This window comes from Temnothorax americanus, unplaced genomic scaffold, assembly GCF_048541705.1.
Source record: "Temnothorax americanus isolate GAGA-0224 unplaced genomic scaffold, ASM4854170v1 Scaffold7, whole genome shotgun sequence".
Taxonomy (NCBI): domain Eukaryota; kingdom Metazoa; phylum Arthropoda; class Insecta; order Hymenoptera; family Formicidae; genus Temnothorax; species Temnothorax americanus.
The window spans coordinates 6893261-6905211 of record NW_027509792.1 but is presented as its reverse complement, the minus strand read 5'-3'; the positions used below and the strand labels follow the sequence as shown (position 1 = coordinate 6905211).

The 11951-nt window shown below is 33.8% G+C and overlaps 1 protein-coding gene across 3 annotated transcripts; it reads left to right on the top strand.

Annotated features, from left to right (window-relative positions):
* Window positions 1–295: 295 nt before the first annotated feature.
* On the top strand, window positions 296–8793 carry LOC143906074 (lipopolysaccharide-induced tumor necrosis factor-alpha factor homolog). Of its 3 annotated transcripts, none has more exons than XM_077421862.1 (4): window positions 296–601; window positions 4644–4777; window positions 4922–5072; window positions 5147–8793. In XM_077421862.1, the coding sequence occupies exons 2-4, from the start codon at window positions 4681–4683 to the stop codon at window positions 5247–5249; spliced, it is 351 nt and encodes a 116-aa protein (XP_077277988.1). In that variant the 5' UTR covers window positions 296–601; window positions 4644–4680; the 3' UTR covers window positions 5250–8793. The 3 variants fall into 3 exon arrangements, with proteins under 3 accessions (XP_077277988.1, XP_077277986.1, XP_077277987.1); XM_077421860.1 differs by lacking the exon at window positions 296–601 and adding an exon at window positions 669–827; XM_077421861.1 differs by lacking the exon at window positions 296–601 and adding an exon at window positions 840–976.
* The last annotated feature ends 3158 nt before the right edge of the window (window positions 8794–11951 follow it).

The following is an 11951-nucleotide window of genomic DNA, read 5'->3' as shown; positions in this document are numbered from 1 at the left end:
TAAGTTATTAAATCAAGATCAAAGTTAATTTGCATTGGTAGAAACAGATATAAGGGAGTTAAAAAGAGATGAAGAGAGTGAAAAAGAGATGAAGATGAGTGAGTTTAATCAGAAAATCAAGTTAATCGGAGACTGTGAAATCGGCCCTAAGATCCTTTATGTGGATGGCCGTGACAAAGGAACAATATTGCGGCGCGACAGCGCGACGACGGCGCGACGCGCGACGGCGCGGCGCGGCGGCGTCGCGACACTCGCGGCGGCACACTCACGCACATTAGTATATACGCGGCTCACTAGCGTGCGTCCATTTAAGAAGCGATGCTGACTGGTTAATCTTTAATTAATAATAACTACTTTATTAAGCATAATTCGATAAAATTCAGGACTTTTCGATTTTTGACAGTTTTTTATGAGAAATATCACACCATGTGTAAATAGTGAGCGCAATCGAATTAGGTGACATCCTATATAAGCATTGTTTCTCAGTTTTTAAGTTGAAAAAACCAAAGAGAAGTTCAAAGTATTATAGATATTTTAATCTTTTGTCGATTGTGTGTTCCCGTTTCCGGATCTCCGACATCGTGGCGACTCCGTGACGTCTGTAAGTTTTATTTGCCAATACAGTCTCCCATCCACGCGAATCCCGCATCCCGCCTAACCCGCCTTGGATCGAGCAGAGAATCCGATATATGTATAAGACCAGCTTACAGCCCACGTATACCGCATTCGTCGCTGATAATTCTGCCAGTGTGATTTTGGTGCGCGCCGCGAGTATTCGAGCGGTCTCCAACGAACGTTCTCAAACGAGCGTTCTCCTGACACAACAGGTACGCCTATTAACAGATCGGCTCTAAACTATAAGCTAGTTATGATTTCCACAACAAAAAAAAAAGTTTTTGGCAGAATTTATCGCCAAGGAATAGCTTGTGTTTGAAAAGAAGATGACCCAAGACCTTGATTTTGGAGCGAAGTTATTGTAAGTCTCGAAATATTAGCTCATTTGCTACCGCTGGAAAACGATTACCGGTACCGCTCGCTACAGACCTTATTTTTACGCGGGTACGCACAGTATGCTGCACATTTTTACTTCCGTACACATAGGAACACACACAGGAAACAAGCAACTAAATATGTTACATAAAGTGTTACATATGTATGATGATATAAAGTTGCGTTATACATGTATCATGATCCTCTCCTGAGAATCGATGCGTCAAACATATGATAGTGGACGCGTTAAAATTCGCCATTGTGATTAAAAATAAAACCATCGTTATAGAATTATTAATACTAAAAGAATATTTCACGTGTGATGCAAATTATTCACTTTTTTATTGCTTTTATTGTGAACGAATAATTGTTTTTAACCAAGATTTATTTTATTTCTACGTTTGACAAACTATGCCTGAGAAGCACTACTACGATTAGCGTTTTAATGTTTTTTTTTTTTTAAATCAGCAATTATGACTTACAATGATATAGCAATGATATAGCTCCAGAATACGGAAATTCTTATTTTCTTACTGTCAATTTGTCAATTGTAACAGAAATTGAATAAAGTAATATAAAATAAAGTTGCGATAATATATCTGTCAGCTGATTTCAACTTATACAGTAGTCAATTTTACATACGTGAGAAGTTATTAATTTTATCAAATAATGTTAACAAATCTAAGTAGGTATCTTCGAAGTGATGGATGTGCTTTGGAGCTTAAATTTGCTTTTACTTTTATGTATGAGAGACAATGATATAAATATAATTAATGACTATCTACAAACTGATAATTGATTGACTGCGTTAAATTCCGACAATTATGTAAGATAATTCACTAACGTTATGCGCTGAAAATGATCTAAAGGAAAGGCCGAAACGTACGCTAATCTTATTAGTCTAGATTATAATAACTTATATATTATAGCGCAAAATTACCGCGCCTGGCTTTTATTCCTAAATTTGTTAATATCATATAATTTTATTTAAGAAAATTTTTATATATTTTTATTTATTGTTATTAATTTTACTAATACGAATATTTTAATCAATATTTTAATAATAAAAAAATTATCAATATTAATTCAAGAGAGAAAGAGAGGGAGAAAAGTAGAGACAGTAGAGCAAAAATAATCTATTTCGTACGACTCCCACGACTTAATTAACATCACTTAGACTGTTCATAAAACGCGATACCAAGGAAAGAGGAAGAAAATAGAAAAAAAGAAAAAGAATACATAAATATAAAGTAGAAATAAGTACTGTGCCACGAGTTAAAATTTTTTTTATTAATGCAAGAGAAACGACATAATCGTTTTATTAAAAACCTTTTCCGTTTGCACCTATCACATTTTGCCATCTTTCAGGCAGCATATACGGATGCCACAGCAAAAGAATGTCTCTTTTTTTGACGCGACAAAGTCGTCGATCTATTTTCTAGCTATAATTCTGCTTTATTTCCAAAATGTGTATAGAAGAAACTATACTGTATTGACCGGAAGTAGTAATTATAGACAGCGCGATATTTAGGGAGTACGCTGGATGAAAAAGGACGTTCCATTCGAGATATACAGCGTTTATTTGACATTAATTAGCAACATATGGAGCTTCACGTTATTGTGATGCAAAATAACTTTGTCATCATTTTGAGGCACATGCTGGACCTTTCTTTCGAAGTGCCTAATTAAAACGGTTTAATTGATGCACGTATAGCATTTCCGCTGTGATTATTTGACCCGGTGGAAGAAGTCCATCACTCATAATCACCACAGTACCCCATGTTCATTATATTAGATACATACTACGTTTACGCGAGCGTTACTTCTGTAGTAACTTACGATAATTCCTTCGCGTAAACAAAATTTTCCTTCGCGTAAACGGAATTTTGTAGTAACTTACGATAATTTACTCCGCGTAAACGAGTGATATATCGTAAGTTACTACAGAAGTAACGCTCGCGTAAACGTAGTAACAGAGAAGTAGCTTCTCTATCTGCCGTGTATGTTGCGTTTTGATATCAAGGTCATTGGTTACCTAGAATCCGCCCACGATTTTTTGCGTTTAGGGTTATCAGAGTATACCTTTTTTGTCGCCTATCATGATTTACCACAAAAAACTCTTTTTTCGTCTCGTCAACGGTGCGAGACTGGCGCCAAAATGTCGCGCACAATATATTCTCTTCAGTCAACTAATCGATACGGTACACATTTTCCTTCCTTTTAGATTTTCTCCATCGCATATACCATTGTTTGGAAAGAGTGGTTTGAGTCACTTCAGGGCTACGTTCGTTTTAACGTTTTCAGCGTTGAAAATATCATTCTATCTTTTTTTGTTTAATATTTGATGTGGCAATTATAATTTAAATAATACATTCCATTTAAATGATTACGAAATGACAGATATCGTTCGGTTTCTACTGGCAATCGTATTATGTCGATGTCGATAGTCTTCGCTAACGGAACACTAGCTTGATTAATTATATAATGCAGTTGACAGCAATCTACTCCAATGTTCTGCTTAAATCTGTCGGCAAACTGCTAAGATACTGCTTTTTTTTTTGCTTTTTAGATTATTTGCTCCAAATCCCGTTTATCCCTCCACCTTGTTTAAAATGGATAAGAAATCAATAGACATATCATTAAGATTGTTACAAGGTCATCTGACTATACGTTTTGTTCCTTGAAAATTATCTGTATCAGTCGGTGCAACAATCCGTTTTTTTTGTACAGAATGTTCAAGCAATGTATGTCATTAATAAAATCGCATATTCTACAGAGAAAACTGAGTTGAAAGGTTTTTTACAGTTTTTAGATATCTTTAATATTAAGCGAGATATTTTTTTCAAGTTAAAGTTTGAATAATTTTTCAAATCAAGCGTTACGATTTACGCACCATGAGCTTGGTAGTTTGGTCAAGAGCGAAACCGCAGATTCCTCTACTAGTCTCATGCCTACGTACTTGTGTAGAGTGAGTTTTTGCTTTATTTAAAAAAATACTCTAAACGTAACAAAATATATTCTCTACATTACAGTTTATTAACACATTTTAAGCAGTGTTCTTTTGGCTTCGTAGCTGTACACAACTATTCAGTCTTGAGATTTCAAGGCAATGTCTTTCTTTTATTTACGGATTATTCAAACATGCACCGCCTTATTTATTTGATTTGAGAAATTATTCAAAATTCAACTTATAAAATATCTCGCTTAATATTAAAAATATTAAAAAACTGTAAAGAACTTTTGGACTGAGTTTTTTTATGTAGAATATTTGTTAATGGCATACATCAATCGCGAACATCTTGTGTAAGTTTATTTTTATTGTTCGACAAGATAACTACGTCGTTCAGCTTTATTGCTGCACTCACGAATTTATTATTTAATCTACTTATTCTTTCATTGTTATTTCTTTTCAACTTTATTGCTCAATAACAACGTTACAATCTTATATATTGCGATAAAAATGTTTTAGTGATATGAAAAGCGTAAGGTTGTAACATATATAGTAGCAATTGCATTCGTGTGAGACTTGCAGCGACTTATATAATTATGTAATATAAGCGTAATACTAGATTTTACGTACGAAGAACGGACAGTGCAATTAGATGATTAAAAATGTTACATAAAATTATAATTTATCTTGTATTTCTTTGCAGTTAGATAATAACGAAAGAATAGTTAAACCATTGTAAAATGGAAATAGAAATGGAAAAAATGGAGCCACAACCAAATTATATGTCAGCACCATACTCTTATCAGCAGCCGCCACTATCAATGCCACCTTCACCACGTAAGTGCAAAATTATAAAAAGAAGTCTTAACTAATAATCAAATTATAGAAAGCGAGTGCATACATACAATATTTATGCATACCTAATTAATCATCTATAATTAATATTTTTAAAGTTTAACACGTCTAATGTGGTATATACAGATACGGTACATACGATTATAACGCCGACAGCCTTTAGCAAGGAAAATCAACGTATGACCTGTCCACGTTGCAATGTTAATATAAATACGCGCGTAGAATCAGCACCGAACATGAAAACACATCTAATTGCGTTTCTACTCTGTATATTCGGGTAAGATTTCGATATATAGGGTAAGAGAATTTTACCGAAAAAAAGATCTGATTAAATCTGACGTTCTTTTGCAGATGCTGTTGTTGTGCACCGTGTCCTTACTTCATGGATTCTTGTATAATCCACAAACATTACTGTCCAGCGTGCAGTTCTTACCTTGGAGAATCGATAAATTAATCAATTCCATTTACGATTGCCTAAATAGCCAAGTCTAAAAACCGAAACACAGACTTTTGCATAACGCATAATGCATAAACATAAAAAAATTGATTGGTCCATATACATGTGCATAAGAAAATAGACCAATACATTTTCTTATGCTTATGTTTATGCACTGTCTGGATATACCCTAAGAGCATGTTTTGTCTGTATACTGCAAACTGTATACTGCATGTTATACTGGCATAATTTTTGCAGTAGCAAAGCTATACATAATCTGCTCCGTGTCAGATAATGTACGCAGAACAGAAATCTAGCAGAATCTGACAGCATGATATGATAGCAGATATATTGTTGATTATTCTTCTGTTTTCAAAAAAAGAAAAAAAAATTATATTAAAAATCTGAAAAATTATGAGAAAATTAAAAATTTTTATAAAAATTCTGATTAATGATGTAAAAAATTCTGAGACATTTTTCTACCAGGGTAAATAATCAATATGTCTCAGATAGACATATGTCAGCATATTGTCAGCATAATAATGAAATAATGAATTTTTAAATTGAAAATGGCTGCATAGATATTTAAAGATGCGTCCTCATATATGACATAAATGTTATCAGCAAATGAAAGAGGTCTTCTGATGTTATCAAGCGACACAGTAGCGTCGCGACGCCAAGTACATAAAAAGAGAGTTAGCAGACGACGCTACCAAGTAGCTTATCCGGAGTTTTCGAGCCAATCGATTTTCCGAATAAAATATCTCAAGAAAGAAAATTGCGATCAAAAATCTGACGACAGTTTTCTAATATAACGTTGATACGAGCTTTCGATTGCGATCAGTTTGATTAAGATTGGTGCAGTCAATACTGAGATCTCGAAATCTCACATGTCAAAAAGTGAATTTTTTCGGCGACATCTCACAATCAGGAAAAAGTTCAGATTTCAGTCACACAAACACATCACACACGCAAAGCCAGTTTGTCCCTCAAAATGCGTTTATACCGCTCTGGTCAATGCAACTGCGTTCACACGCTCACATTCCTTGACGCTAATTAGTTATCTCGCTTATATGCAGATTGAATCTCAAAATTATCATAAAAGTAAAATTGATATTTGTCACGTTCTGACTGTTATAGTTCGTCCGTTTTTTGGTCAATGCATTTAAGCAATTTACCAGGGATTTGGACAAGTCGTGTGAAGGATATTATTATTATTTTTATTATTCGGGACCGAAAAGATATCTGAGTTTATACGTATGGTAACGAGGATCAGCTTTATTTATTTGGTTATAATTAGGATAATCAACGTCAAAATTGACAGGAATAGGTTTAAAGGGGGGTGCGTTTTCTAATTGTTGCAATTGTTGGAGGAAGGGGAGAGGATCTTGATTAGAAATGACTGCTTGTTTAATCTGGAATCTGATTTGTTTAATACGAACGCGCCTACCTCCTTTCTTCGTCATTCAGCCGCGTTCACGAAAATGAATTTTAAGCTCGCCACACTCTTCGGCAGCGCTCAAAACCAATCCGCCACACCCTCTGCTCGCCACATTCTTCGTCAGCGCTCAGATCGTCAGCGTAGAGGTCAAATTCACTTTCGGGAATTTGTCAAGATTATTGCCTTTTTCTGGGAACCAACTCCGTAATCGCCACGCTTTCGGCAGCGAAAGTACTGGATCGCCACACTCTTCGTCAGCGCCCCAGCACAGATCGCCACGCTTTGTCAGCGGAAACCGCGAGTCGGAATCCCAGAAGTGTCAGTGATTATTACGACCTCCAAGAATCAACCCCGTAATCGCCACGCTTTCGGCAGCGAAAGCACTGGATCGCCACACTCTTCGTCAGCGCCCCAGCACAGATCGCCACACTTTGTCAGCGACAACTGCGAGTCGAGTCTTGGAAGTGATCGATTTGTTGATTACGAAATGAGATTCCAGATTTTTACACTTGTTTCTTTTTAACTTATCTTACCTTTATTCTATATAAATCTCGATACAACTTGTGCGTGAAGCGCGGTCTTATGAGGTATGATAGTGTAGGGACTAAGTCCCAGAATTGAGCGCGAATGCTCGAACTTAGCGTATAGCGGAACGTAGGAAATAGGGTTAGGAGAGAGTCTAAGAATTACGTCTAGTCAAGACCGAAGTTAAAACTTATCTGCTTTCCGCGGCGTTTTTCCGCCCTATTTATACTCGAAAAAAGACCGGAATCTCCCGCGCGAGATTCCCGCCTTTTTCTTACGCGTCTTAAGGGGGGAGGTATTCTAGAAGCTTCTAGAACATTCTAGAAGCGTAGTTTCGGGCCCATCTGGCCCCCAGCCCTTCAACGGACTCTGATAAGATAATCTAAACATTTACACTAACCCCGGCCGTTTCCTCGGAATTCCGAGCCTAGCGTGCGTCGTCTAAGCCTTCAAGACTTTTAACGTGCGTCGTCGGAAATATAAAATTTCCGTACGTAACATATTAAATATGATGTTGGTTAGTTATCTCAACGGCTTGTCAATGCGTGTCAAAAAAGGTTAAATTTGTTTCGCGTTTGACAGTGCGAAATTACAGAAAGAGTTCCAAGAAAAAATTTTTCAAGAGAAAGAGAGAGAACGGAAGGGGATACAAAAAGAGGTATATATTCCAAAAATATTCTAACATATATTATACTAGATTTTTCGCCCGCGCTTCGCGCGGGCTCAGAATCTGTTCTCCTCTCCCCAAACTTACTCATTAATTAGGAGCACCAATAGAACCCCATAAAACCCAATTTTCAATCCCATAGTAGCCATCTCCATAAAATTAGTAATCTTTTGGTACCAATTTCATCAAAATCATCAACAAAAAATTAGAAAAATTTTGGCACCGGTTTCAAGAAAATTAATCCATTAATAAAAAATTATCCATTAATAAAAAATTAAACTTATCCTCTAAAAATTTAAAAAATTTTGGCACTGGTTTCAAAAAAGTCGGTCAATTAATAGGTACTTATTATTTCTCAAAATTTTAATAATTTCCAAGCCGGTTTCTAAAAATTGGTAACAAAAAATTATCCATAAAAATTATCCATTAAAAAAATTATCCATAAAAAAATTCAGCTTGATATCTCAAAGTTTGCGGAAATTGGAGCAATCACGTATATTTTTTTTTAACAGAAATTGTAAACCACTTTACTATTAGCAATTTTTCTAATTCTATTACATTCTCTATTTAGTTCTTTTTACCCCTATCTATATATATAAGTACCTGACGTATGTATGTCTGTCTGTCTGACCGCGAACTACTTGTTATTTTCCGAGAAATTAGAAAAATTTCGTAACCAGTTTCCAAAAACCGGTCTTAATCGTTCGCGACAGTCACGAATTAAAGTGACCGGTTAATTCCCGAAAATTTTGAAAAATTTTTGATACCGGCTTCCAAAAAGATCGGTAACAAAAAATTATACACTTTATAGCACTCCCCGGAAAATTCTACCCGTTTCATATATAACTTATTGAAATTTGGTCAATTATTTCCCGAAAAATTAGAAAAACCGGTTTCATTTAAAACTAATCGACCTATGAACGATTTAATTCCCGAAAATTATAAAAAAAAAATTTTTTTTTTTTGCCTTTGCAGCTTCCTCCATTTCATAATTTAGTGCTGCTCTACGTTTTCGATTTTTTTAAACAAAAATCGGAAACGTTTCAAGAAAATCAGTACATTAATAAAAAATTAAACTCGCAGTTTCAAAAAAATCAGCATGTACAATTTTTTGAGATTCGGTCAATTATTTCCAGAAAAATTGGAATAATTTTGGAACCGGTTTCCAACCGGTCTTATATTACATGGAGCACAATTTGCGCGGAAAAGCGGAACAGTATAGTGACAAATAGACATTTGTATTCATTTCTTAAAATTGTGTTCATTTAATTCATTGCAATTTTTATTAATATGCTTATTTTTTCAACTTATCTATTAAATGCAAGCATTTTAATCAATAAATACCGTTAAAAATTAATATTTTATAATTCTCTGTTCTGCTTTTCCGCTCAAAATATGCTCCATGTAATATAAGGCATTCAAAACAGATGGAACGGATCGACGAAAATCTAGTAAATTTTGTCTTCCGCGCTTCCGCGTTTCCGCGCTCCATGTAATGGCACCCTTAGCCCCGGAGGACATATGTAATAAAACACGCAAATATGTGCTAGCGTATATTTACATTTAACGCCAATAGATTTCCGCATCACCCTTGAGGTACTATTGTAAATGCGTTTTTTTTTTTAGTGGTTTCCCTAGTAGAGGTTTATTCCACTATAAATAAAAATAGCTGTACCACTATAAAATAAAAATTTTGGTACCAATTTCGAGGGAATCGATCGCAATTTACTTTTTTGACATTTCAAAACGTACCTCGTACTGCACACTTACACTCATACTAAAAATTAATTATTATTTGTAAAATTACTTTTACAATTTTAATATTTATAATTCTTTATGTAAAATTTATTTAAAAATTTTTAAATATATATTTTATTAACATTTTAATTATTATATTATTCATTTATACAATTTTATAATTTTTCAATTTATAAAATTTTTCTGTATATTACATTTTTTGTAAAACATTTTTTACTTCCTTCTATTAGATGTCCTTAATTGCTTAATTCATCAATCTTAATTTTTACACTTTCTTTTCTGGTTGCTCTAGAAAATGCCACATAAAGTTGACCATGAGCAAATACAGGATGTGGCAAATAAATCCCAACTTTTTCTAAACTTTGTCCTTGTGATTTATTGATTGTCATAGCAAATGACACTCGAATAGGAAACTGTCTTCGTTTAAACTTAAATGGCAGTTCCAAATCACTTGTAATTAAATCTATCCTTGGAATAAAGACAATCTGTCCTCGAGCAGGACCAGTTAGAACCTCTGCATAAATTAGATTATTTTTCAAATTAGTAACAATAAATCTTGTGCCATTACAGAGTCTTTTTTTAGTATTTAAATTTCTTAATATGATTATTGTAGCACTGACTTTTATTTTAAGTCGATGAACTGGCATTCCAGAAGGTCTCAGAGAGTTTAAAAACTCAGTTGGAAAATTTAATTGCTCTTGTGGATCATCACTTACAATAGAGTCAATTGAGAGGTACTCTTTTTCTTCTCCTTCCATTAGACAAAGGATTTCGTCATTAATTTTAAATATATCCTCATTCTTAGAACAAAGAATCGTTCGATCTGGATTTTCTTTAATCTGTTCCATGGTGATTCTATCACCAAAAATTTCAGCAATAAGAGATTCTTTTGATATAAAATTCTGGGGAATTTCAATTGTATCGAGATGTAGTTCATCCGTATTTGATAATTTACCATCTCCGAGTTGCATTAGCCAATTTGCAAATTCTTTTTTTTCCCCAGTTCTCATATTTTGCTTTAGTTTAACCTGAGTTACATTCCTCCATATAGAACTGTATTTTACAGTCGACTCAATTTGATAATTTACCATCTCCGAGTTGCATTAGCCAATTTGCAAATTCTTTTTTTTTCCTAGTTCTCATATTTTGCTTTAGTTTAACCTGAGTTACATTCCTCCATATAGAACTGTATTTTACAGTCGACTCAATTATGGCTGCTTTCTGTGCATGTGGCACTACGGGAAGATTTTGTCTAAAATCTCCTGCAAATAAAATTGCAATAAAATTCTTTGCTTTCTCTTTTAGCTATTTTATTACCATGTTGTATTTCATATACATTTGTTTCATTCACATTTTCCGTTTTTATTCAGTTTCATTTTATCCATGCTGATATCTATAATTATAAATAGATCTTTATATATCTATAAATATATATATATATAAGTATAAGTATATTTACTAAAATAGGGAAAAAAAAAGAATAGAGAGATATATAAACTGAAAAAAGAAATAAATATTATTTAGTATTTACCATTTCTAGATTCTTCGATTTCTCTTCTACTTATTTCACTCATGCTGTTCGTGTTGCCATTTTCTAATGCAATCTGTTGATTTATTTCACCACTGATAACACTTTGTATTTTATGTCCATTTGTTTCACTTATAATCACATTTTCCATATCCATGATAACATTTATTTCATTCGGTTTTATTTCATCTGATGACATTTAACATGTGAAACCAGCTACTTATGTATATAGTCAATTATTATAAAATGACTCACGTAAAAAAATATAAAATCACCTTTAAGGAGTGATTTTAGCAAAATTTAGGCTTAATGAATAAATTATGTGTGCGCGCGTGTATGTGTGTGTCAGCATATACAATTCTTTGAGATTCGGTCAATTATTTCCAGAAAAATTGGAAAAATTTTGAAACCGGTTTCCAAAAAAATCGGTAACGAAAAATTATACATTTTATAACACTCTCCGGAAAATTCTACCTCTGTTTCATATACAATTTTTTGAAATTCGGTCAATTATTTCCGGAAAAATTAAAAAAAAAAAAAAAAAAAAAAAACCGGTTTCCAGAAAATTGGTAGCAAAAAACTATACACATTATGGCACTCCCCTGGAAATTCTACCTCTACTTCACATACTTTTGGTAAAAATTCGGTCCACGAATGAGTAAATGCGCGTAGGTGCGTATGTTGCGTACGTATAGGTGGGTGGAAAGATCGGTAACGAAAAATTATACACTTTATGGCAATCCCCGGGAAATTCTACCTCTACTTCATATAATTCTTTAAGAATCGGTCAATTAATTTCCG

Bases quoted from the DNA above. Each gene is read 5' to 3' on its own strand.
- LOC143906074 (XM_077421862.1), top strand. From the start codon at position 4,681: ATGGAAATAGAAATGGAAAAAATGGAGCCACAACCAAATTATATGTCA. The intron at 4,778-4,921 runs GTAAGTGCAAAA...TGGTATATACAG, and splicing joins ATCAATGCCACCTTCACCAC to ATACGGTACATACGATTATA. The intron at 5,073-5,146 runs GTAAGATTTCGA...GTTCTTTTGCAG, and splicing joins TTTCTACTCTGTATATTCGG to ATGCTGTTGTTGTGCACCGT.